The sequence below is a fragment of the Arvicanthis niloticus genome, chromosome 2, assembly GCF_011762505.2.
Source record: "Arvicanthis niloticus isolate mArvNil1 chromosome 2, mArvNil1.pat.X, whole genome shotgun sequence".
Classification (NCBI taxonomy): Eukaryota; Metazoa; Chordata; class Mammalia; order Rodentia; family Muridae; genus Arvicanthis; species Arvicanthis niloticus.
The window spans coordinates 4,533,437-4,559,984 of record NC_047659.1 but is presented as its reverse complement, the minus strand read 5'-3'; the positions used below and the strand labels follow the sequence as shown (position 1 = coordinate 4,559,984).

At 52.0% G+C, this 26,548-nt stretch overlaps 1 protein-coding gene across 5 annotated transcripts in view; it reads left to right on the top strand.

The window, feature by feature from the left end:
- Positions 1–26,548, top strand: part of Vav2 (vav guanine nucleotide exchange factor 2) — a 168,636-nt gene that overhangs the window by 131,425 nt on the left and 10,663 nt on the right. For 3 of the 5 annotated variants that reach the window (XM_076928331.1, XM_034495797.2, XM_076928330.1), the window contains 17 exons: positions 2,018–2,086; positions 3,531–3,631; positions 6,965–7,064; positions 7,804–7,899; positions 8,309–8,377; positions 11,143–11,229; positions 13,290–13,375; positions 13,998–14,130; positions 14,916–14,930; positions 16,214–16,323; positions 17,690–17,791; positions 18,132–18,220; positions 20,901–20,917; positions 21,462–21,483; positions 22,261–22,388; positions 23,962–24,036; positions 25,306–25,358. In XM_076928331.1, coding sequence (XP_076784446.1) covers positions 2,018–2,086; positions 3,531–3,631; positions 6,965–7,064; positions 7,804–7,899; positions 8,309–8,377; positions 11,143–11,229; positions 13,290–13,375; positions 13,998–14,130; positions 14,916–14,930; positions 16,214–16,323; positions 17,690–17,791; positions 18,132–18,220; positions 20,901–20,917; positions 21,462–21,483; positions 22,261–22,388; positions 23,962–24,036; positions 25,306–25,358 — 1,352 coding nt within the window. The remainder of the gene's footprint in view (positions 1–2,017; positions 2,087–3,530; positions 3,632–6,964; positions 7,065–7,803; positions 7,900–8,308; positions 8,378–11,142; positions 11,230–13,289; positions 13,376–13,997; positions 14,131–14,915; positions 14,931–16,213; positions 16,324–17,689; positions 17,792–18,131; positions 18,221–20,900; positions 20,918–21,461; positions 21,484–22,260; positions 22,389–23,961; positions 24,037–25,305; positions 25,359–26,548) is intronic. The other 2 variants (XM_034495800.2, XM_034495798.2) reach the window with 1 other exon arrangement.

The following is a 26,548-nucleotide window of genomic DNA, read 5'->3' as shown; positions in this document are numbered from 1 at the left end:
AGGGCTGGCGCTCTCTCTCTCTCTCTCTCTCTCTCTCTCTCTCTCTCTCTCTCTCTCTCTCTCTCTCTCTCTCTCTCTCTCTCTCTCTCTCTCTCGCTGTGAGAAGACACCCTGAGCAAAGGAGCTTAGGGAAGAGAGGAATTCATTTTATCCTAACTTGGAGATTACAGTCAGCAGAGGGAATCATTTGCAGGACCTCAAGCAGAAACCATGGAGAAAAGCTGTTTGCTGGCCTACACAGGTTCATGCTTAGCTAGCTTTCTTAAACAGCCCAGGACCACCTGGCCAGGGGCCGGTGCTACTCATAGTGGGCTGGGTCCTCCTGCTTCAGTGAGTGCCCACAGGGCAGTCTGAACTGGGCACTCCCTCCAGTAAAACTCCCTATCATGACTCTAGACCAGCAGGTTTCAACCTGTGAATCTCGGTCCCTTTGGGGATCTCAATTCAGATATCCTGCATCATAACAGATCATAATTTACATTATGATTCATAGCAGTAGCAAAATTACAATTATGAAGAAGCACTGGAATGATTTTATGGTAGGGGTCACTACAACATGAGGAACTGTTTTAAAGGTCATAGCTTTAGGCAGGCTGAGAACCACTGTAAGTTGACACAGCACACTGGGGTAGCAGCCCCTCCACCTTGCCATAATATTCCCACACAAAGGTGTGTCTCCCCTCCCTTCTGTGGAAAGCCTCCCAGCCCCTCCTGTGTTTCTTCTCAGTGTTTCCTTGTAAACCAGCCATGACTGTAGCTCTGCTTTTGAGCATGTGAGGGCAGACCTTGAGCTAAGGTCCCCAAGCCTCCGCTTCCCCGTGGGGCAAACTGGTGCCTTTGTTGGTAGCCAGGAATGTAGGCTGGATGAGAAGGGTCATGTGACTAGATGCCATCCAAGGTCCTGAGTACCGCCAGTGGCCTGTATCCATCCGCCTAGCCCCCCCCCCCCACCACACAGTAGGCCTGTATCCATCCGCCTAGCCCCCCCCCCATCACACAGTAGGCCTGTATCCATCCGCCTAGCCCCACCACCACACACTAGGCCTGTATCCATCCGCCTAGCCCCCACCACCACACAGTAGGCCTGCATCCATCCGCCTAGCCCCCACCACCACACAGTAGGCCTGTATCCATCTGCCTAGCCCCCACCACCACACAGTAGGCCTGTATCCATCCGCCTAGCCCCCACCACCACACAGTAGGCCTGCATCCATCCGCCTAGCCCCCACCACCACACAGTAGCCTGCATCCATCCGCCTAGGCCCCCCCTCCCCCCACCACACAGTAGGCCTTGCTCTTGAATCTTCCTGATGCATCTGTGTCCTTGTGTAAAGAACAATACCACTGTCAGCTAAAATCCTCTCGGCTGTTCTCTGGTGTGGAGTTTGCCCCAGTGTCTTAATTATGGTTTCCATTGCTATAAATAGAAACCATAACCAAGGCAAGTCTTATAAAGGACAACATTTAATTGGGGCTGGCTTACAGGTTCAGAGGTTCAGTGCATTATCATCAAGGCAGGAACATGGCAGCATCCAGGCAGGCATGGTGCAGGAGGAGCTGAGAGTTTTACATCTTTATCCAAAGGCAGACAGGAGATGACTGGCTTCCAGGCAGCTAGCATGAGGGTTTTAAAGCCTAATCCCACAGTGACACACCTACTCCAACAAGGCTACACCTCTAAATAGTACCACTCCCTGGGCCAAGCACATTCAAACCACCACACCCAGTGTGGCCAGAATGGTGGGTGGGGAGCCTCCAGCCATAGTCCTGGTGTACACTGCCACTTGACCCAGGCTAACCTTATTATGGCCTCCACAGAGCTGTGCTGTGGGCATGGGTTCTGGTCCTGGTCCCAGCCTTCCTTGCCTGCTATGCTATTCCATATTTGTGTAGTTACACATTGCCCTCTGCATGTGCTGTCCAGTGAGCACTGACCACCTCCCTGTGCAGGGAAACTTTGGCTTTGACTGGAAAGTGCCCTACATACTGAGAGGCAGCATAAACTTCTTCCTTCCAGAACTACATGGGTCCCTTGCGGCTGGTGCTAAGCCCGGCAGACATGGCTGCTGTCTTCATCAACCTGGAGGTAAGCTTTCTGGCATGTTCCTGCCAGGTATGCAGCTGTCTCCTAAGATGATATCCCTGGGGATCTGTAGAACTACATCCTGCTAGTGCCTTGGCTGGCTTATAGTTGACAGATGGGAGGATAGCTTCCCACACTGGAGACTGTCCTTCAAGAGGCAGTAGAGGTGGTATCTAGTGTGGCCCGAGAGTTTTCCTGTGACTTGCTATGGAAGTTGTCAGCTGTGCACAGACTCAGACAGCTCTGGAGTGGACTCGGGACCCACAGAACTATTAGCAAGGCTTGTGTTAACATAGAGGGAAGTGCACCCCGCACCTGCTCTGCTCTACAGGTGTCTGACCACTCGTGTGCACCAGATGACCGTGTGTGAAGGTTAGCCTGTGGAGGCAGCTGTTTTACAACTCCAGATGTCACATATGAATGAACGCCCCTCAGAGCATGCTGCTTGCTTCTGGCTCCTTAACACCTCCCATCAGCTCAAAGACTGAGGTTGGGGTGGGGGTGGGGGTGGGGTCTTACTCTCCCACACAGGGCTGACCAGTGTTCCTTTTACTGTCTGGGCCTCAACCAGTACAACCGGCTTGGGATAGGAAAGAATCTGGGAGGCGTAGAGGGGGTGGGCAGTGCGCTGAGCGCTGCTGTGTGTCTGGGGTGAAACTTGAGGAAGCTTACTTCCTCCAGGCCAAAGTGACACGGTGAGGGCGTCACTTCTTGCAGCAGTTGAGAGCTGAGTGCTGCAGGAGGCTCCATTCTTCTGAGTAGCACCACAAGGTTGCTGGCTGAGACTAGCTGCACTGCTTTTCTCCATCTTCCGGCTTCAAGCCTGTCCTGAGGCAGCTGCCACGTGTCCCTAGGGGCTGATTTGGGTCTGGCCCGCTCTCTCCATTGCATGACCATAGTGTGCTTCGGCTTCTCCATGTGCTGGGCATTGTAACAAGGGTGTGCAACCTGTGGTTGGGAGGCAGGGAGCATATGGCCCAAGATGGCTTTGAATGCAGCCCAACACCAAGTCTCAAATTTACTTAAAATATAAGATTTGGTTTGCAGTTTTATATTTTTGTAATTGTGTGATTCTTGAGTGCCAACTGTTGACGGCACTGGGCTATAATGCCAAAAAGTTAGTCAAGTGGTAGTGTCACATACCTTTAATCCCAGTATTTGGAAGGCAGAGGCAGGCAGATCTTAGAGTTCGAGGCCAGCCTCAACTCAGACCAGACTCTGGTCTCCAGAGTGAGTTCCAGGACAGCCAGGACTATACAGAGAAACCCTGCCTCAAAAACAAAACAAAACAAAAAAACAAAAAAGCTAGATACACCTGCTAGAAGCTTCCGGCTGAGCGATATTAGCCTTTATAGGCTTAGGTGAGTGCCCTGCAGCACCTCTTGGGTGTGTTGGCCAGCGGGGCCTGCCTATGCCTGGCTGTGCACTGACCCTGCTTTCCCTGTAGGACCTCATCAAGGTGCACCACAGCTTTCTGCGAGCCATCGATGTCTCTATGATGGCTGGTGGCAGTACCCTGGCCAAGGTTTTCCTGGAGTTTAAGGAAAGGTGAGTGACAGCTGGCTGGACCAGAACCTCAGCTGTCTCCAAGTTTTGAGAGACCTTGTGTACCTGGAAACCAGCCCGGGCAGGATGACAGAGGTAGGGCAGTTTCCCGAGGTTCAGCCTCTCATTCTCGGGACTGAGGCCACCCTTGTTCCATCCTTGTTCCTCCCTGTAACCAGGACCACTACCCACTGCTTCCCGCAGCTTGGGAAGCTAAGAACCTCCAAGCCTCACTTCCATATCCATAGTAGGGATTTGTGGGGTCCCTGCAACCCTGTCTGCCTCTCTGGCTTATTGGAATCATGGTGGCTAATGTTTGTAGTCACTAGGACTAAAACCCAAGGAAACATTACAGCTTAAGTTACTTGTCATGTTCTGATTCATCCTTGACGCTCTGCAGGCCAAATAGATTAGGGGATCACAGACAGTTTGGGAAGATGTGCCTACTCTTTGGTGTGATCAGAACTTGGTGTCCAGAATTACAGCAGCCATACCTCTGTGCATGTGCCCTAGTTTTAGCTGTGTTCTGTAGCCGTGTCCTGTAGCCGTGTCCTGTAGCTCCACAGCAGGGATTGGAGGGAGGCTGAAGCTGATACAGAGCAGAGGTGGAGGCCCATGTGCTCTTTCTTCACAAGAGAAACCCACAGCTTCCAGGGCCAGAGCCCCAAAGCTTGGAAGTGCATCCTCTCTGAGGATGGGTCATTTGTTGTGTGCCCTGTCATTGCCCCCACCCCACCCTCAGTCTCATTAAGAGCAGTAGCCAGATGGAGGTGTATACCAAGGAGGGCTTATTTTCAGGACGAACTGGTATAGTTTGAGATGCATGAGGTTAAGTTTGTGCCTTTGTAACCTTATTTTCAAGTTGTGGGTGTTTTTTTTTTTTTTTTTTTTTTTTTTTTTTTTTTTTCTTATTTTTAATTACGTGTTTGTGTTGGGGTATGTGTACAAGACTGCAGGTGCCCATGGAGGCCAGAAAAGGGCATCAGCCTTCTGGAGCTGGAGTTATAAGTGGTTGTAAGCCGCCCAACATGGGTGCCAGGAACCTAACATAGTCTTCTGCAAGAGGTGGTTTTATTCTTAACCTCTGAGCTATCTCTTCGGGCCCAATGTTTTTCTTAATAGTACAAAATGTTGGTGGTTAAGATGGAGGCCCGTTACCTCTTACTTCTATAGCCGACTTCCTGCAACACTCTCAAAATGAATCATTCGTTTAGTTTTGAGAATAGTAAAACACGTCTATAGTCTATGCTTTGAAGCAATCTGTGCATGGACAAAAGGGTTAGGGGAGAGTGCAGGAAAGTCCCTGGTTGCTGCACCAAAGGCTTCAAGTATCAGAAGTTGCACGGTGTTCCTGAACCTGATGTAGGCAAGGGGGCGGGTGGAACACCTAGAGGAGATAGCACAGAATCATCCTGCACGATATCTGGACTCCATGTGCTGAGCAAGCACACAGCCTCAGAGCTACATCCACCCCCCCACCCCACCCCCCACCCCCCAACTCCTTAATTTCTTGCTTGTGCTGGCATTGTAGCTGTGTGCCTGTCAGGATAGGCAGGGCCAAAGGTCCTTTGGGGTCCCATGGATGAACAAGGAGCCCCTCTAGAGCCACACTTGTCAAGCTAGGAATGCATGGTGCCAGGGCTCCTACCTGCTGCCTTTTTCCTCTGCACCTAGGCTGGAGCTTGGGAAGGGGTTGAGTGTCATTTGGTCCCAAAGCCTAGGTGTATTAGTTACTTTTTATTGCTCTGATAAAACATCATGAATGTGACAACTTAGAAAAGCGTTTAATTGAGCTCTGGCTCCCAGAGAGTTAGAGTCCATGATGTCTCTGCATCTGCAGGGAAAGATACTGGGCCTGGCTTTAAGTTTTGGAACTTCAAAGCCCACCCCGGTGACACATTTCCTCTAACAAGGCCACGCCCTCCTGATCCTTCTTAAGTAATACCACTTCTTGATGACTAAGCATTCACATGTATGGTTCTTATTCAAACCACTGCAGTGGTGGAACAAAGGCATAGAGGCAGAAACAGTTCAGAGCTCACACCTAAATCTTCAAGCAGGAAGCAGAGCGAACACTAGGAAACAAAACCCACCCCATCCCAGGAACTACAGCAAGTGCTCCCCCCACCACGTGCGGCTTCCAGAGCAGCTCCTGTAGAAACTCTAGCCAACTGCCTCAGCCCTGCGTGTGCTGCCTAAGAGGAGTAAGAGTCCCAGTGGACAGAGTCCGCTGCAAGGTTGTTAGAGTCAGGCTGAGGAGGAGCCAGAGGGTCCTTCTCATGGACTCCCTGATACATATTGGGGTGGGGTAAGGTGGGGCTGGGACAGTAAGGATAAGCTGAGCCTCCCAGTAAGCTCCTTGCCAGGCTGACACTCGTCAGCTGCTATGGCAGACACTTCACTGGGGCTTCAGTAGCCTTGCATGGCCACTTGGAGAATGGACCCTTCACACTGTCATTGAGAGAGCAGTAGTCTAATGAGGCATGGCTGCCATCATGCTTGTCCTTGATAATAGTGTCCCGTGGCACTGTCTCCTCTTATAGGGGCTCACGTGTGTTCAGGGAAATCTAGGGAGAGAGTTACAGGCTAGCTGCCGTCTTGTCCTAAGAGTGCAGGTGTTCTGGTTTGAAGGGATGTCATCCCCTGGGGACAGCACATGGAACCAGGTGATGACCAAGAGGACAGGGTATAATACCAAATGAAATTCTGAATGGCAAAAGAGAAAAGGTGACCCGTGGGCTATGGTGAGGAGGGGAAGAGGGGAAAACTCAGTAGGGCTGGCTAGGGCAGCTGGGACCCTTTTGCTTCTGGTTGGGCACAGGCCTTGCATATCTCTGGATGTGGTCACTGACACCCCTGAAGAAGCACCAGAGGCTACCCCTAGTTTGTGTGGCTCATGAATAGTCCCCATGCTAGGTCTGCAGGCAAGTAGAGATCCCATTAGGACCTCCTCTCGGTTCCAGGCATTTCTCTCCAAAACAGAGGTAGAGCCACGGGCCATGACTTGAAGTAGCCCATGGGAAGTGGCCTCCTTGGCTAGGGGAATTGGGTAACCCTCCTTTGCTAATGTTTTGGGAGCCCTCCTCCCAACTCGGTCGCGTAAATGATGGGAAAGCAGAAGGCGGGCTGGAGGAGTAGAGCCATTTGGGCAGTGACCCTGAGGCTCTCCAGCCTGCCTGAGAAGGAGTCAGGATACTGTAGCTGCATGCATCTTAGAGGTGCATGGATGTTCGCATCGCCTGTGCACTGTGGCGTAGCTCATAGCCGCGGTAAATGCCTTCCTTGACTAGTGCCCATGTGGTTGGCGCTGTGTACAAGTTGCTGTCCCCTCCTTAGGCTCCTGATCTATGGAGAGTACTGCAGCCACATGGAACACGCTCAGACCACACTGAACCAGCTCCTCGCCAGCCGAGAGGACTTCAGGCAGAAAGTGGAGGTAACAAGGCATCCTGATACCTTGGGCATAGCTGGCTGGCCAAGGCCCAGGGACACCAACTTCCCTCAGCACCCCTTCTTGGTTTTGTGGCTACTCCCCCATTTTGCTGGGCGATTTCCAGAATATATGTCCCAAACTAGAACACAGCCAGTCTCAGAGGCTGTGGAGGCCTCAACAAGTCCATCTCAGTGACTGACACTTGACCCTAGCCTCTGCTAAGGAGGTGCATGATACCCTGGGCCTCTTTTCCTTGTCTAGGTTTGCCTACCTGTCAGCTTGTTTGTCCCTTTAGCGCCTTCCTTGCCCTTGCTCACTCCCAGGTCCAGGAGCGCCCCTATCCTGTGTAGTTAGGAAAGCTCTGGATTCAGAGCTCCGGCTTCAGCACTGGCAGCATCTGGTGTTTGTCTCTCCTGTCCATGCTCCCCAGGGGATCCTGGCTGACCTCACAGCCTCCCCACTTGGCTTCTTAGGGAGCAGATAGGGATCCATGGGCCATGTTCTGCAAAGCCTGGCTCCAGCAGGCACTGTTGCACAATGGGATGCCTCCGATTCCAGGGTCCCATCATGTTTCAGGATGTGAGGGGTGGTATATCTTGCTCACATGGTGACACCGACCTCATGCATACTCTAGAAGATAGAGAATCCAGGGCTGTGGTCTCTTTCTCTATGTGGCTGGCAGTTGGGGAGGGGGGTTCTCCCAGGGAGAGGACCCTTTATCTACTTGCTTCTCTCTCACCAGGAGTGCACACTCAAGGTCCAGGACGGCAAGTTCAAGCTGCAAGATCTGCTGGTGGTACCCATGCAGCGGGTGCTGAAGTACCACCTGTTGCTCAAGGTGAGGTTGTCAGCCTGCTCACCGTGCCCTCTGTCACTGGGCTCTGATGGCATGGGCTTGTGCCCACAGGCAGGGTAGCATACAGGCTGATAAATGGGCTCACATTCAGTACACACCATGAAGGGGTATCATGGCAACTGGAAGGAAAATTATGAATAGAATGAATGAACAACATTAGGAAAGTGGGAAGAGACAGGAAAGCACCCTTGGACCAGGGAGAGGAGAGCAGCTGTGTTCAATTGCTTCATCTCTGTGCTTCCTTGCAAAGGTGTCTACTCTGTAAGGGATCTCCATGTCTGTTGGAGTTGGGCGGATGGACGTGTGCCTGGGATGGTGGGTGGTTTTGTCCTGAGGGTCTTGCTGTGTGCACTGGGTAGGGCTCATCCTGGGTCCCCGCTTATTCCCGTAGGAGCTCCTGAGCCATTCTGCAGACCGGCCAGAAAGACAACAGCTCAAAGAAGCACTGGAAGCCATGCAGGTAAGCAAACGAGGCAGAGCAGAGGAGTCCCCAGACCGGTGTGCATACGTTCCTGGATCCAAACTGAGCTCCTTGGCAATGCGGACCATTTGCCCAGGGTAACACAGATTGGGCGCTGGGGATGGGGTCAGACTTACATGATGGTAGAAGGAGCTGCAGGCTAGGCTGCTTTCACCATGTGTTCAAAGTCCCCAATTTCACTTGCCAGCAATTGCCCTGTCCCCACAGTTTCCAAGTGTTTGCTGGGGCCATCAGTGGTTTTCGGGTGCCAGCTCTATCCTGCAGTACCTCTTTCCTCCTGGGTGTCTGCTGCTGAAGGTCTGTCCCATGCCATGCCCTATCACTCGCTTGAAGAGTCCTTTTTACACGACATGCTGGCTTTGAAGAGCCCTGTTCAGCCATTCCATATAGCCTTGTGTATAACCGTCCACTGCCCCCGGAAGCTCAGCACATACCTGTCCTGCTCAGAAACCTTTGTGGCTTCCGCTGCTCTCTGAATCCAGCTAGGGACATTGACGACACGTGATTCTAGAGAAGCATGGCCTCCCTCAGGTTCCTGGGCATGCTCTCTTCTTTCTCACCCCAAGGTGTGCTCAGGCCATGTCCTCTTTCTCATTAATCTGCCTGCATCCCACTCATCCTGTCTCTGCCATGAACTTGACACTGTCTAAGAAAGTCACCTTCCAGACTTAGCCCAGGGACTGTCAGGTTCCCCCACAGCCATACCTGTGCCTCCCACGGACGCCTGTGTCTTAGACAGGGTGAAATGCCTGACACAGGCTGGGTCCCTTTGGCATTACAGTGTTATAGAAGCAGTGAGTTGCAGCCTTGACTTCAGCCTGCCCCTGAGGAGCACGCTTCTGGTCCATGGACTTCTCCTTTTCCCAAGACACCTCATTTGAAGAGGGAGGAGCTGCAATCTGACTCCCACATAGGCTCAGGGGGAAGACGCTGGCTCTCAAAGCTGCCTGCAGCTCTCTGTGAGCAGGCTTCATGCAGATTGGAAAGTTGACACCAGTTTTAGGTGTACTTAAACGTGGGTGCCATGGCTGACACGGGGGACCAGTTTTGGGTATGCTTAAACGTGGGTGCTGTGGCTGGCACGGGGACCTCTGGCTGGCTTCCCTGGGGACCCGAGGTCACTGCAGCAGAGGATCACATCTTCCCACCACAGACACAGTTGAGTGTCAGTCAGCTACTCCTGGAGCATGTGATTCATAGCTACAGATGGACCCTGAGCCCCAACCTGGCCAGTAGGTGGCTTCTGGTCCCTTTGAGGCAAAGTGCCCTGAGGATAGTAGCTCCTGACATCCCACAGAGGGTTTGTGACTTGTCTGTGTCCTTGTCGCTGGGAGTCAGCTCACCAAACTTCACAGTTTGGAAGGTATTCTGGTTTGCTTTCTGTTACTGTGATAAATACCACGCTCAAAAGCAATGTTGGTGGTGGGGGGGGGTATTTTAGGTTACATTCCCAGGTCACAGTCTGTCATGAAGGGAAATCGGGAAGAATTCAAGGCAGAAACCATGGAAAGAAGGCTGCTCACTGACTCAGTTTCTGGAGTGCTTAGCCAGCTCTCTTCCATAGCCCACCTGCGTAGGAATAGTGCCCTGTGCAGCGGGCCATTTTCTGTCTTCTCCATCATCTGTCAAGACAGTCTCTCAGACATGGCCACACAAGACAGTGTGATCAATGTAGTTCTTCCACTGAAGAGCCCTCTATGAAAACCAACTAATACGGGAATCTAAAAGCCCGTAATGTCCCCAGTGCAAAGCAGCTAATCATTGATCCAGCCATCGTCTGAGCTGTCACGGTTCCAACAGGGTTGCAGTACACACTCCAATGCAAGGCGATGTTCTCTGTTCGTCGGCCGCTTTGCCTCCAGAGCCGTGCTTTCTGTCTCTGTGGGACTCCTGCCAGGTGTGCACAGGGACACACATGCTCAGATCTGTGCCTGCCGTTGATTTCTAACAAAACCCACCCTTTACAAAACTGTGACATTTGGTAGGGAGCTGCCAGTTGCAAGGTTTGTGAGGTGGTCCTTGAAGTGACCTCAGAAACAAGAGAGGCTACGGGGGAGATAGGAACTGGCTCCCGGATGTGGGTCTGGCTTCTGTGTGTTGGGGATTTCCTCTCCTGTTCTGTTTTCTGGGCAGGATCCCTGCTGCTCTGTCCCAGCCACCACTGGGCATTTCAAACTTTCTGAAGCAAAGTGAGCATTGCCCCCTGGTGACCACCTAGAGGATTGCAGTATCATGTAGGGACCTCTTTCCCTCAAGCCACTTACAGAATACCCAGGCTCTGCGGGGAAGGTGGGATTGGGGCTTCCGGAGACTAGAAAGGTCTAGATGATGGCTGTGTGTGGCCTGATGTGGCTTAGCCAGGCTGGGCTGCATCTCCATTCTGATACAGAAGGCCTGCTGAGTGAGGGAAGCCTGGATTTGGGGACTTCCAGCACCCTCTTCAGAACAGTGTACACTCTGGGTTCAAATGTTGTGTTCTTCATCTTATTCCTCCTGGTTACCTGTGTGTGGTATTTCTTACTCCTATAGCCCAGAGTTTGAGCAGCCCCAGGCAAGATGGCGGAACGGTGTAAAGTGAGCAGCTGGGCGAGGAAGGGGCTGGGAGTTCACCCCGTGTGACTGGCTGTGTGACCCTGTCTTGATTCCCAGGAGTTCACCCCGTGTGACTGGCTGTGTGACCCTGTCTTGATTCCCAGGAGTTCACCCCGTGTGACTGGCCGCACTGACTCTGTCTTGATTTCCAGGACTTGGCCATGTACATCAATGAAGTGAAACGGGATAAGGAGACCTTGAAGAAGATTAGTGAGTTCCAGTGCTCCATAGAAAACCTGGTAAGCAGATGGCCCTTCCCCTATGTATACTGTAGTGGCTGCCTGTGAAGCCTGCCGTGGTGGGGCATGGCAGGCCGAGCCTCAGAGCTGGGGTAGTATCAGCCCTCACCCACTCCAACCTCCTTGTGTGAATTATGCCCTGAGGTCATCCATGAGCAGGGCTGAGGACATGGATGTTCTATTTACAACCCAGTTCTTTCTCTCCCTTCCCAGCCTCTACCCCAGGCTGTGGTGGCCAGAGGCAGGATGCTTTGCTTGGTCTGTGGCCTTCCTGTTTCCTGTCAGTCTCCCTGTACTCGGGATGGGCAGTGGACAGGGTTTGGTTTGTGGAGGGGGCAAAAGTCATCTCAACCTGAGAGCTGACCCGCAGCCTCCCCTTGTCTAGAAAGCAGGCTGGGAACTCTGTCAGGCAGGGTTGGCCTTTTCTCTAGCATACTCTGGGGAGAAGAGATGAACTGTTTCTGGACTCGAGCCCTGCTTGGCCCCATGTTGGGTCTTGTGTTGTGGTGTTCTGCATTAGGAGAACTTAAGCCTTCACTTATCCCCGCCCATCAGACCCCAAGTGATGACTGCACCTCCAAATGTTGTCTGTTGCCCAGAGTCACTTTGACAGAGAACAGTTCCTCAAACATCTCCTCTTCCTTGTGATTTTCACTCTCGAGAGCTTGCTGAGGTAGAAGCCTGAAAGCCTGATATCTAGACTGGCATAGCCATCTTCAACTACAGAGGCACCCTTGCAGACCTGGCTGTTGTCAGGAGACTCCAGGCCATGTCGTCAGCCTGAGGGCGAGAGAAACTGCCGAGCAGTGTTCCGATGAGTGCTCTGCCTACATGTACCTTGCATGCCAGAAGAGGGCATCAGACCCAGTATAGATGGTTGTGAGCTGGGAGTCAGACTCAGAACCTCTTAACTGCTGAGCCATCTCTCCAGCCCATTCTTGTGTCTCTGTAAGCATGGATGTGACCTGAAGCGTGAGCATTTGTGAGGTCCAGGCCACTTGCCAATCAACCCTGCTTTCTGATCACTGCACAGTAACGCGCTGCTTTTGAACACAGGGGAGTTTGCTTTGGTGTTGAGAGGCAGGTTTGCTCTGTAAATGACAAGAAACCGGATGTGGGTGTGGCTTAGTTGGCCGAGTGCTTGCCTTGTGTGCACTGGGCCCTGAGTAAACTGTAATCAGCAGGGGAGTGGGGGAAGGAAGGCAGAGGCAGAAGGATCAGCATTAACTTTGGTCACACAGTGACTTCCAGGCCAGTCTGGGATACTACAGGTCCTATCTCAAAAAGACCATGGATCTCAGTGTTTCTGGTATATGACTGCCATGTGGCATGCAGTCTTGGTGCCCTCTCTGGGTGAAGTCACCTGGAGTTATATGTCCTGTGTAACGGGGACAGAGAGGCACAGTGGAGTCCCCGAGCAGACGTGAACCCTGCTCTGTGTAAGGCCAAGTCCAGCCTGTGCCATACCTGGGAGCTTTCACAAAGTACAGGCCTCCAGGCCTATGTGATCACCCCCAAGGCATAGCCACTCCCCCTGGAACCAGCCTTCTGCCTTCTGAATAGACTTGTTCCTTGAAATCTACACAAAGGACGGTGGGAAGGCAGATCTCTGTATTAAACCGAACAGAGAGGCACAGTCCAAACAAAACCGGAAATGGGAACTTCATAGACTGATGGTAGCAAGGCTGTGGGCATAGGTTGCTCCTGTGGAGGATGAGCCCCAGGCTGGACCCTGCCTGTGGCTGCCTCTCCGTCTAATAGTGCTACTTGATTTCTTTATCTGCTCTCTTAGGGCTGGACCTCTGGCTTTTCCTACAGCTCAGGGTTTCACACAAGGGCTGCCTGTGAGCATGGCCAGGCCATCAATTGCCCTTTGTTCCCAGGGCTCAAGGGAGTCCCCATTGTGGCCCCCTGAGAGGGGACATGCTTGGCTCTGGTTCTTCATGGCCTTGGGCCACCCAGTCACACTTTCCTAGACCGCACCTGGTCTTGCCATCCTGCCCTGGCACGCCCACTTGTCTCCCTGTCCGCCCTCGGGCTAACGGCCATTGCCTTTCCAGCAAGTGAAGCTGGAGGAATTTGGGAGGCCGAAGATTGACGGGGAGCTGAAAGTCCGGTCCATAGTCAACCACACCAAGCAAGACAGGTGAGGGTTGGCACCCCATCCCCCTTTGGTCTGGGGACCCCACTCACAGGAGGCTCGAGACAAACCCTCCTGTGGGAAGGACAACAGCAAGGCAAGCTTTCTTCTCCACATGATCCTCCAAGTGTCTGTCATGTCAGCAATACCCCCATAAAAGGTGCTGCCCTGCCTGTGGTGGCCCTGAGCTGACCTGGGAGACAGTGGGACCTGGAGGGGTCTGGCCTCCAGGGAGCTCCTGGCTAAGTGCAGAGATAGGAAGGTAGAGGAGTCAGGACAAGTCAGCCGTCTCGGGTTCTGGGGGCCCAAAGGAGAGAATTGCCAGTGGCCTTGATAGTGCTCCAAGGGAGATAAAGATGGAAGGCTGAGGACCTGCATGGAGGTGGCATTGAGGACGGCTTTATGGGAACAGTGACTTCCTGACTAAGAGTCATTGTGCCCTGTGGACCTGGCAGAAAGGAAGGCCTCACCTTTGGAGAGAGGGCAACCTGTACAGGCAACCTTGGCCCTCTTGGTCTGACACACTGACTGTGGTCTCAGGGACAGCTGTCTGGAGTCAGGCAGGGAGGGATACAGGCTCTTCACCCAGAGCATGGCCATCCTGACACTCGGTACACTATGTGGCCAGGTACCTGTTCCTGTTCGACAAGGTGGTCATCGTGTGTAAGAGGAAGGGCTACAGCTATGAGCTGAAGGAGGTCATTGAGCTGCTCTTCCACAAGATGACTGATGACCCTATGCACAACAAGGACATCAAGAAGGTAGGTCCTGGGCTGGCTCTAACCCAGGGCCAGCACATCAGTGTCAGTGGGGGCTGGGCCTGCTGGCCTCCCTTTGTCACTGTGACTGGCAGGTAGTTCCCATGGTGGGTCGTAGGCACCCTTAGGACTCCAGCTTCCTGAAGCAGAGACGAGGTCTTACTTAGGACACTAGTAAGAGTCTAGTTCCCAACCTTAACTTTTTAGTCTCAATGGACCTGACTCCAGTTCCTCACTATCTGTTGTAACAAGCAGGCCTTCCTGCTTCATTCTTGCTCTGTGTGGTTTGCTGGGGGCTGGCTTGTGGCTTGTCAGGCTCTGAAATCCAGTGGACCAGGACTGCAGGAAAAGGGGTTGTGGGTTCAAGGGGGTGGGGCTGTAGCTGTAGGGGTTGGGACTACGGTTACTGAGGCCATGGCTGTGACTGTGAGGGGATAGGAAACAGTCTTGCTTTTTTGAGGCTTCTGAGTACAGCACCTTGTGTGTGTGTAGCCCTGTGCTGGGTTGGGGACAAGAGCCAGCCGCTAAAGGCTCTGACCTTCTGCAAGTCCACGTATAGGACACACGGGCTCCTCCTAACCCTGGTGTCTGAAGCAAGGGACAGTGACCAAGGCCAATTTTCAAGCTCCAGAGCTTCTTCTGAAGCACTGGGGAGAACACCTAGAGTGCTTGACAGATTGTGTTCTTACCATCCTGGGCTGTTAGCCTGCCCAGGCTGCAGTGTATCCAGGGCCTGGCCAAGCCTCTTAATGACCTGTCTCCCTTTCATTTCCTCCTCATGCTTCTAGTCTCATGGGAAGATGGTAAGCCCCTGGTGCTCGCCCTCCCCCAGTGCTGCCCCATGCTGGCCTTCCCAAACTTGTGGGTCTGGGGCTCTCTGGGCCTGAGTAGATCAGGCTCATGGCCCTCCCCTCCTTCTCTACATCTTAGTCAAGAAAGTGACACATACTTGTGGCAAAAGACTTGATTTGCAGGTGTGACCTGGAAGCCAGCTCTCCTTCCTGGGAGGTAAAGATCAGGGGTCACTGAGCAGTGGCAGGCCAGGCTTTATGGTCTCCACCCCGCCCGATCCTCCTTTCTCCTCTCCTTCCCCCTCCCCATGTTCCTCCCTCTCCCTTCCTCATCCCTGCACTGCTAACAGACTAGGCTACAGTTTACCCGGCACCCTTTGGAAGCCCCTTTCTCAAGCCTAGATAATTGGCCAGGCCAGTGGGCCTTTGCTTTTCCTGTTGTTTTAAACTCAGTATTTGTTTTTTAACCCAGGAAGTGAAAGTGAGTGGGCGGGGCTATGGAAGGCTCTTGGGCTGGTTCCTGGGTACCACTCTTGAGGAGTCTCAGGGACAGCAGGGATTTGGGTTGAAGTGCCTGGTGAAGGAAGAAGGGTGGGATATCCTGATAAGAGGGTGGGCCCTGAGCCTGGGCTGCCACACCTACACATACACACATACACACATAGCAGGCCCCTACATACATAAAAGTGCACACAGCAGGTTCTCTGCATACATGCACACATGCATGGGCACAGCAGGAGCCCCACGTGCATCACATGTGAACCTAGCAGGATCTCTGCATGCATACATGTGCACACAGTGCTGTCTATACACCTGTACATACGGGTCCATGTGAGAGCATATCCATGCATGATGTCTACGTATGTGAAAGGGGCTATGGACATCCAGACATAGACTTGGGTGCACACACACGGACACTTCTATATCCAGGAACAGAAACAAGTAGCCGTGCACATGTGCACACTTAAGCACAGTACAGCCACACATGTTACACAGGAAAGCACACATATACTTTGACACATGCTCCTAAACACCGTCACACATGAGAGCACCCTGGCCTGCTCAGGCAAGAGCACAGTACACTCACAGTCTCTGATGTGGGAGGACACACATACAGGTATGCAACCAGGCAAGTGTGTATGTGCCTATACACAAAAGAGTGTGTTACACAAGGCACACACATCCACATACCGTGCTAGTGAACTTGTGTACACCTGGTAGTGTCCAAAACCATGCCAACTGCCCCTGTCTCCTACAAAGACGTGCCGGCTTCCAGCATGCCTCTGTCCCCACAGTGGTCCTATGGCTTCTACTTGATTCACCTCCAAGGAAAGCAGGGCTTTCAGTTCTTCTGCAAGACGGAAGACATGAAGCGGAAGTGGATGGAGCAGTTTGAGATGGCCATGTGAGTTCTGGGCAGGAGCTCAGGCCTGTTGGCTCTGGCTTCCTGACCTTCTCAGGATCGTGGTGGGAGGTGGTTGTGATGCTCAGTGTGGGACAGACTTCTTCCCCACAGGACACCAGCCAACTCAGCAGACCATAGCTGTCTGTCTCCCACATGGCCCAGGCGGCATCAGGTGTCCCGCTGGATGGGCTGAACCTCATGCTTGACAGCTAGGTTGTGACTTGGCTTGAAAGTCTCAGAACAGTATCCCATGTAGTTGAGGGGTCACCCCAACACATAGAACAGAAAAAGCAGATGGGGGCTGAGGGGGTCGGGGTGTGCTACTGACCCTACAGGCAGCTGGGCTTGTGAATTTCTGAGGAGCACTTCTTGAGACTTCCCACATGGTGAGATTCAGGAACAAAGAACAAGGCTGGTTCACCAGGTCATGGGAGCGGGATCAGGCTACACCAGGCTTATGAGACTGGGGGAACTAGGCTGTGAGAGTCCTGGGGCTCACTGCCCCTCAGCTTCTGTGGGTTGCATCCCCTTGTGCTGTGAGCAGTTTCAGGTATTCGTCGAAGTTGAAGATGCCTGTGTGCACCCTCCTCACATACATCTCTCTGTCCTTGCTTCTGCCCATCCATCTGTTGTGCCTTCTCAGGTCTGATGGTGGGGAAATGAATGTAGCCTCGAGGTTGTGCCTCCGAGACCCAGGCTCATTGTGAGCTAGCAATTCCCATCTGTGCAGAGTTTACTTACACTGTAAAGTAGAAACCTTTCTGTAATTGCCCTGCCATGGGGCAAGATCATCACTGACTGCCTGAAACTAAAGTAGCATCAAACCTTATTATGTGCACGAAATTTCTTCAGCATGCAGACCTGTGGCAGGGTGCAATGTGTAAGTATAACTGAGAACTGGTTGCTAGATAATTATACAGTGGATTTTAATTACTTGCCAATCACTACTCTTGCACAGGGGCCAGTGGTTAGTACAATCCAAGTCACTGGAAAGCAAGTACTGTGTTTGTGACAGTTGACTTGATACCAGCTGGCCTCTGAATGACTACTACCTTGTATACAGTGGCAGAGGATGACCCATTGGGTTATAGGTAAACTATAGGCAAGGAGGGACAACATTCACATACTAAGCTTGACACTCCTGGGCCATTTTAATAAGCTGCCTTACCTGGCAGGCACTCAGGCCAGAGTGATGCAGGCCTGAGCCCCTCCTTCACCCTCCGTCTTAACTCCCTGCCAGTCTTTGGGAGAGCCAGGCTGGAACGGAGGCTCCTGGTGTATGTAGCCAGAGTCCCTGTGTAGTCGTTGCTGTATTTGTGGTTTAGGGAGTGCCTGGCCATGGATCGCCTGTTCTCTCCTTCCCCAGGTCGAACATCAAGCCAGACAAAGCCAATGCCAACCATCATAGCTTCCAGATGTACACGTTTGACAAGACCACCAACTGCAAAGCCTGCAAGATGTTCCTCAGGTAGACGTCTTCTGCCTGTCCAACCCTGGGCTCCAGGATGCACGGTGTAGCTGTCCTATGACACCATGGCAACCTGACCACCCACCTTAGTGCCATGATGTCTCAAAGAACCAGGAGGATAACTATGGGGGTCAGCAGGCATGGTTGTTGGAGTGCCGGGTCCAGCAGAGGGTTTACCCTTGCTGGGGACCATGGAATGAGGGGACAGGCCAAGGTGGTCAGGGAAGAGCAGATGTTTTGGGGGCATGGATGCTCCAGGATAGACCAGTGGCTATTGTGATGACTGGCTGAGCGTCCAGGGAGCTGCGCCCCACCTCACCTCCCACCCTCCCCCACACAGGGGTACCTTCTACCAGGGATACCTGTGTACCAGATGTGGCGTCGGGGCACACAAGGAGTGTTTGGAGGTGATACCCCCCTGCAAGATGAGTGAGTACTCACAGTGCATAGGTTTGGGCCTGGTGCTCCTGGTTGTGGGGACCACTTGCTCATGTCTACCGAGCAAGTGGTCACATGAGAGTCACATGAGAGGAATTGAGGCCAAGACAGGAAGATAGTTGACTAGAAGGGATTATCAACAGCTATAGCTGGGAGGGCTCCTCTTCAAATCTCTTGTGATTTCCCCTCCATCTCCTACATCTCTGCCCCATATTGGAAGTAAGTTCATGGTTCCCTTGACACACACCCTGGGCACAGGATGTTCTCAGCAGGAATGTGGGCTTCCTATTGTAACTGGCTCCGCTCCTGGTTCTGGCTCTCTGAGGCTTCAGCAGAGCGAGGGGCTGAAGCCTCGCTGGTGCCAGCTTAGATCAGGAACTAGATCCAAGAAGATCTACAAGTGTGTGACTTGGGAGTGCATTTGGATTATAAGTGGTTCCATCTCACGGTGACTAGGCCTGAGCGGCGGGTTCAAGTGGGGAACAGGCAAGCACTGGCTTTTTGTTGTATTTTTTTCTGTGATGCTGGAGCAAAACCTGCCTCAGGTCTAGGCTATGCTAGGAGAGTTCTCTGCCAGCCCCAAACTTCCTCTGAAGGGCAGGTGCGGGGTGTTGACAGCATGTCCCAGGAACAGCTCTGCATAGGTAGTGGCGGCCACTGAGTGCCAGGCTCCAGTCTCTGTGTTTCAAACGGGAGGTCCTCGTCCTTACCACCACTGGGGATGTACTGCACTGACATAGGAACCACCACTCAGAGGAGGCCAGCTTGCTCTGAGTCCCAGGGCTGAGCAGTGACTGGAATTTCTTCTAGCAGGACATCTTTGCACCAGCCCTCTGTGTAGTACGGATCGGTCCTCCTGTGCTTGACAAAGTCCTGGGATCATTGTCTTGTTATTGTGCATACATCCTGCCACCTTGTTCTCTCTATTCCAGTAGATGCCAGTCAGCTCCAGATCAGCCCCAGAAATTTGAGTCTTGACAGTGGCATTGACTTGGTTAATGTCGCCCTCTTGTGGCCATGAGCCCCTTATGCAAGGCAACAGCCATAGTTGCTTCCTACTTTGTGTGATTCTAAAAGTTAGCAAACTTAATTATTTAAAAAAAAAAAAAAAAAAGAATAAAACAAGACAGGAAGTAACAAAGACGATAGGACCTGGGGTGGTGGTGCACACCTTTGATCCTAGCACTCAGAAGGCAGAGGCACAGGTTTCTATGAGTTTAAAGCCAACCAAGGTTATAAATCGAGAGTCTTGTCTCAACAAAAGAGCAGAAACGTGGTCAATGAACTTGTTTAGAAATAAAAGCATGGCGCGCGTGTAGCTCAGTCGGTAGAGCGCCTTCAGGGTGTGGAGGCAGGAGGATCGGGGTCAAAAACATCCTTGGTTATAGAGTGAGTGTGAGGCTAACCTGGGCTAAGTGAGACCTGTCTTAAGATGAACAAACAAAGCCTTAGAAATAACTGAAGGCAATGTTTTGTTATATTTTAGGTTTTCTTTTTTTTTTTCTTTTTTTAAAAGAAAATACATTTTCAGAGTTACATCCTCCCCCATCTTAATAATTAGATACTTATTACCTGTAGAAGAAGTTAGAAGAAGTTTGAAATGTAGAGAAGGAAGAGGAGGGGGGAGGGGTGATTCATAGTTCCTTTAGGCATCAACAGGCACGTTGGGCATTTCCTTCTTATATCAGTGAGGTCCTTACCAGCACCATCTGTGTCATGAGAACCCCTGGCTGGCTCTAGAAATTATCCCAGGAGGTTGTGACACACACACACACACACACACACACACACACACACACACCCCGTCCCCATGTAATCCATGGTTCCCTCTGTCCTCTGCTAGGGGGTGCTGTTGCCCTCTGATCTGCTCCAGGGCTAAGCTTTGGCCAGTTTTCCTGTGAACTGTGGCAATACCACAACTGAAGCATATGGACTGTGTGGCCCCCAAGGGAGCCCAGATGCCCTAGGGAAATACCAACCTCTCCTGAGAGCCCTTCCAGGGACCCTTCCTAGGCAGGGCAAAAGCTGTGTCTCCATCCTGTGGGATTGCTACCCACTATCATGTGCCAAAGAGTCTGTAAACAACTCAGATGTTCCCAGAGCAGTTTCCGGTCACAATAGTCGGGGTTATTGAGGTTCCCTGAGGTCCTCTCAGTCACACACTGTAGCTGTAATGGCCCTTGTTTTGAGGTCAAATGACTCTACTAATGACTGACATGTCTTCCCTCCTACATGACAGCTGAGTGACTAGTGTCCTCATGTGGGAAGGTCTTGGAGGAAGATGGCAAAGGGGACCTGTATACCCACCTCTGTGTCACCTACCTGGTGGCAGGTATCACCAACAAAGTGTGGAAATTGTCCTGTGAGCCCCAGGCACCATCAGGTGACCCTGGCAGTTGCCACCATTCAGAGATGGCCCAGGTAGAAAAGCCCAGGCTATCTCATGGATGACTTCTAGTCTGTGAGTTCTCTATGGCTCCTTAGATCTAGAAGTCAGGATATGCTGTCAAGGTAACTTTCATAGGTATGAGGCTGGGTCTGTGTGTCTGTGATCAGCCTCTGAAGGGAGCCCCTTGCAGTTCAGCCAGTCCCTCCAGTCATGAAGTGCACACTGTGGAGGTCACTTGCTGTCAAGGGTTCCACTCTGACCCCTGATCTGCTTCTTTCACAGGCTCGCCTGCAGACGTGGTGAGTGCTCCCAACTCTTCCTATTGCTTGGGACTCCGCCAGCATAGAAACATGTCTCTGTGCATGCTCCCCTGGTGGCTTGATAGCTGGTGTGTGTCCTAGCAGGTCACTCACTCCCTAGTGCTCGCCGGCTGCAGCTGCACCTCTAGTGGTACAGCATACCCGTGGGCACAGGTCACTGAAATCATTACCGTGCCTCCTGAAAGCTGTCATTCCAGCCCTGTTATCCAGCCTTGAATGGATGCTCACTGGGCCCCACAAGGGCACAGAGATGCCTCTACCATACAGCACTTAGTTGTGTTGTCCACGGCATGTCCAGAACTGAGGCTGGGGGATGGTCTGGGAGGTTTCCTTGGGGAGATGGGGATTAGGGTGGTACAGTGGTGTTGAGGAGCCCAGAGTAGTGGGTACGTTGGATGTGGAGAGGGAAATAGTGTTGCAGGTATCTGCTGGAGGCATGGCCTGACACCTGTGTCACAGGGCGGTGCTGATGTGGGGCCCAGAAGTGGAACAACTTCCCTAACATCTGTCCTTGTTCTCACAGGATGCTCCTGGAGCAGGACCAGGTGAGTGTGCTGGACGCAGCCACTTCCGCAGTCTATATCCACTCTACAGGCTGGGTCTGCACGTGGTGGTGGCTGCTCAGCACAGCCATCGGTTGCCCTCGCCTTTCTGGCCTCCTCCCAGGGCTGACTTAGAGCTTTCAGAGAGTCAGGGGCTTCCATCCACAGCTCTGAGAGGCGCCAAGCTAAGTAAAAAAGCCTGCATGATCAGGAACCCAGGGGTTATTACCATTTTTTTTTTTCTGTGCCCCTGGGTGCTGCCCAGGCATTCACCATTCTGGTGAAACCTGCGCTTCCTCAGAGGAAACTCAAATGCCACCAAGATCTTACCACCATTGGGCTGTAGTGACCTGGACCAGGCCTGGCAAGACAGTTCAGTGACCTCTTTGAACATTTGGGGTGAGCCTGGGGCACAGTGGGGCCCCTTCCGAGGATATCCTAGATCCTTGGATACTCAGGCTCACCTGTCATCCATTCTGTGGCACCTCATCTCTCTAACATGGTGGGGGCCCTCCCTAGCTCCACACTGCAGATCCAGTGTCTGGGAGAGACATAAAATTCCATCTAAAAATAAGTAGCTGTCACTGGAATGTTCTGGCATCTGTTTTAATTCAGTAGATGTAGGAGCCATATGGGAAGGATACAGAAAGGGTGACATAGGCCCTTGTGTCTCTGTGTTGGGGAACAGTTTCGAGAGTTCCCTAGACCAGGAAGGGTTGGTGATGGGGGGAGCCGTCAGCAAGGATGAAGTCACCTGTGAGCCATTTTCTTCTGTTCTAGGTCCCAAGATGGTTGCTGTGCAGAATTACCATGGTAACCCAGCCCCTCCTGGGAAGCCTGTGTTGACCTTCCAGACAGGGGATGTGATTGAGCTGCTCCGGGGTGACCCCGATTCTCCTTGGTGGGAGGTAAGTCCTGGGTCCTGGAGTTGGGGTACGACCTTACTCCTCTTCCTGTGCATCCCCCAAGGCCAAGGCAGGGAGGTTGGGGTGATGCTGTAGAGTGATAGGGGGAGGCTGCTCTGCCACCTCCATTCTGCACATGAATTCTGCTATATCTTCATGGAGTTGATTGTCACATAAGTGGGGTACAGCATCCTTCCACTGAGACCCTTGTTTGTTCTGACCTCCTGCCTCGGCATACCCCACAGGCCCTCACCAGATTCTGTCCCATCATGCCCTGCCTGTCTTCAGTGTCCCCATTCTGGTCAGCAGCTCCTCACAGTGTTAAGGACTGGCTCCGGGGCCCTGTTTGGGAGGGAGACAAACCCAGGCTCCATCATGTTCTTGTGGGATAGTTTGCAGTTCTGAGCTGGAGTGTATTAAACCTGTAGCACCTCTTTGTTGAGCCCCAGCCCCTAAGGAACCCTGACACTCCATGGGTAGCTTTGAGTACAGAGTTAGGATAAAGGTTGGTGATATTTGTAGTGTCTTGTTCTCTCAAGGACATCATCAGTAATTGAGTCCAGACTACTGAGCCAGATGTATATATAACATGAGAGCCAAAGGGTACGTGTCTTAGTTAGTCTTTACTGCTGTGAACAGACACTATGACCAAGGCAACTCTTATAAGGATGATATTGAATTGGGGCTGGCTTACAGGTTCAGAGGTTCAATCCATTATCATCAAGGTGGGAACATGGTGGAATCCAGGCAGGCATGGTGCAGGAGGAGCTGAGGGTTCTAAATCTTCATTTGCAGGCTGCTAGGAGAAGACTGGCTTCCAGGCAACTAGAATAAGAGTCTTATTATAATCCACACTCACAGTGACACACCACTCCAACAAGGCCACACCTCCCAATAGTGCCCCTCCCTGGGCCGAGCATATACAAACCCCCACAGTACCGAAAGATGCTCTGTGTCCTGGGTGTTACAGTTCACTACTGTCCTGTGATGGAACACACTGACAGAAAGCAACCCAGTGGAAGAAGGTTTATTTGGTCACAGGTCCAGGTTACAGTCCATCCTTGTAGGGAAGTCAGGCAGGGACCTGAGGCAGCTGGTCACATCACATCCACGGTCAAGAGCAGAGGAAAAGATTGCATGCTTAGTGCCCAGTTCATCTTCCTCACTCACACACAGAGCAGAACCCAAACCCAGGGAGTCATACTGCATACTCAGGCTGGGTCTTCTCACCTCAGTTAAGATCCAGAGGCAGGGCGGCCTGGTGTACACAGTCCCTCACTGTGACTCTCTCCTCAGATGATTCTAGGTTGTGTCAAATTGACAAAACAATCACACCAGGTCTTCATCCTCCTTACAACCTCTCTGGGTGTCGCCTGTTTCTTAGGTAGACTTACAGAGATACATGGCTGTTGTTTTGAGCCTTGGTGTTACTTATCTGTAAAGTGGGGATGCCCTTGTCTCTGCTCCAAGTGGTGGAGAGGTCAACTAAGGTCACAGCAGAGAGTGCCATTCATGTCAGGCCTGGGATTTGTAAGCTGTAGGCACCATCATGGCTCCTCGTTGCTTATTCCTCCAGGGGCGGCTGGTTCAAACCCGGAAGTCAGGGTATTTTCCCAGCTCGTCTGTGAAGCCCTGCCCAGTGGATGGAAGGGTGAGTCTTTTCCCTGATGCTTCTAGATCACAGGGTCCAAGATGCAGAGAGCTAGGGCCAGCATGTCAGGTTGTCCTTGCTAGGTGGCCACAGTGAGCTGCACCCGGGGCAGAGCCTAGGGTCGGACAGAGGTGCTGTTGTCTGTTGAAGGTTTGGGAACTGAGGATGAACAGCTTGTGAGTGTCTCAGTCAGTGCTCTATTGCTGCAAAGAGACACCGTGACCAAGGAGACGTATGTATTTAATTGGGGTGTGCTTATAGTTTCAGAGGGTTTGTTATCATCATGGTGGAGCATGTTGGGAGCATAGCAATATACATGGCTTTAGAGCAGTAGCTGAGAGCTACGTCCTGATCTGCAGGCAGCAGACCGAAACACTGGGCATGCTAATGGCCTTTTTGAAACCACCCCTAGTGTGACACACATCTTCTGACAAGGCCACACCCCCTAAGCCTTCTTGTCCTTCTCAAATGGCTCTACTCCCTGGAGACTAAGCATTCAAATCTATGAGACTGTGGGATCTATTCTTCTTGAACCACCACAGTGGGCATCGTTCGCTCAGTGGAAACTAATGTAGAGCCCCTGCCATTCTCTGTGGCTAACACACTCTGTACATCCTCTCAGGCCGTCAGAGCCCAGGGAGGAGGAAGCTTCCCAGATACATGGCCTGAAGCTAGAAATTGCCTTGTTTGGAGCAAAGGCTAGGTGTCATCTTCCCTCTGAGTCTGTCTTGGCTCTGGTGTCAAAGGCAGCCCAGGGTTGTCCTGGAGTAAACTTGACTCCTGTCCTCCCAAGGACAGCTAAAAGTAAAAGTGACTTCTCCCTGAAAGTGAGGGAACACGAGCAGTCCCTGATCACCCACCTGGGCATGTGCGGCTTGAAGGAACATTTTAAATGCTCAGAGCTCTCTGGACAGACCTGGGGAACCCATAGCCAAGGGGGTCAGGGAGGGCATAGTACATTCTGAGTGTGGCCACCTCATACCCACTGTTAGGCATTTCCTGTGGCCTCTAGCCTTTCCCTTTCAGGAATTGGTAGTTCCTCATTCATTCATACCTTCAGTCATTCGTTCCATCAACCCTCCTGAACATCCGCTCAGAGGAAGTCCTGGTAGTGCCCCTAGGATGTCATAGTTCAGGGGTGCTGGGCTAAGTTGCATGAAGTACTGGCCCCATATAGACTGCTGGTTCCAGGATTGGGTTTCTGATGAGCTCCTCTCTCTCTCTGTTGTTCCCCCTGGGGACATTAATATACCTGTGTTCTCTTCCCAGCCGCCTACTGGCCGTCCACCATCCCGGGAGATCGATTACACTGCCTACCCATGGTAAGTGGATTGTGGGCTGCAATACTGGGCATTTGGTGGCCTCTGTGTCCTAGGGTATGGCCCTTTAAGTCCATGAGCTGGCCTTGGGCAGGGGAGAATTGAGCCCCACCTTGGCTATTTCTCTGTCTCTAAAACAGATCATCAGCAGGCTCCAGTATGTATGGTAATGAGTCCTTTTCTATGCAGTCCTCACTGAGCTTCCATCATGAAGCTATAGAAAGTGATGTATTTAGGGTCTAGTTTGTCATCGTGCCTTTGGTGAGAAGAGGCCATTGGGTACATGGAAGGATGAAGGTGGGTGTTTTGGGTACGGTCACAGATCACAAGTCTTGGGCTGATTCTGTTGATTCTGTCCCATATGGGCCCAGTACCTAGAAGAACTTGTCCTCAAAGTCGCTTTGCCCTACATGGGCAGCGTACATACTTCTGAACCAGATGGGCTCATTCCCCAGTTCGGGCCAGTATCCCTAACCTCACATGTGGCATTTGCGGATTCCCAAGTCCTTGACCCTCTTAGCACCTCAGCGTCTGTCCCTTGCATCTGTCTAGGCTCACTGGGCCTGCTGCATGCATGCCTACCCTGCCTGCTCTGACCTGTAGATGGTACATGGCTGCTGACACAGAGATTACGTGGTTCTCACTTGATGGAGTGGAAAGGTTTCTTCTGGTTCACAGTTCTGGGCACAGAGTATTACAGGGCGTATGAGGCAGCTCTTCACAGTGCACCCCAATCAGGAAGCAGAGAGATGAACTAATGCTGGCTCAGCTTGCTTTTTCTCTTTGTTCAGTCTGAGGGCCCAGCTCATGGGACGGTGCCCAACCACATGTGGGCTGGGACTTTCCGCCTCTGTTAGCTTAATCATGGTAATCGGATTCTCAGACATCCAGAGATTTGTTCCCATGGTGATTCAGGTTGACAGCCAAGATTATCCGCCACACAGTTATTTTTAAATTATCTTTTCTCCTTTGACAACTCCAGACATGTATATAGTGAATTTTAGTCACTGTGCCCCCCACCCCCACCCCGTGACTCTCCATCTCCCCAACTTCTCCCCAGCTGTTTCTTCTTAGCTTTGTGTCTTTTATGTGTATGATCATGAGTTTAGTTAGGTTTGCCTGTAGAGCATTGGGGAGGGAGGTTGCTTTTTGTTGTTGTTTTTAGAGTATGGGCAACCTACTGGTAGCTACCA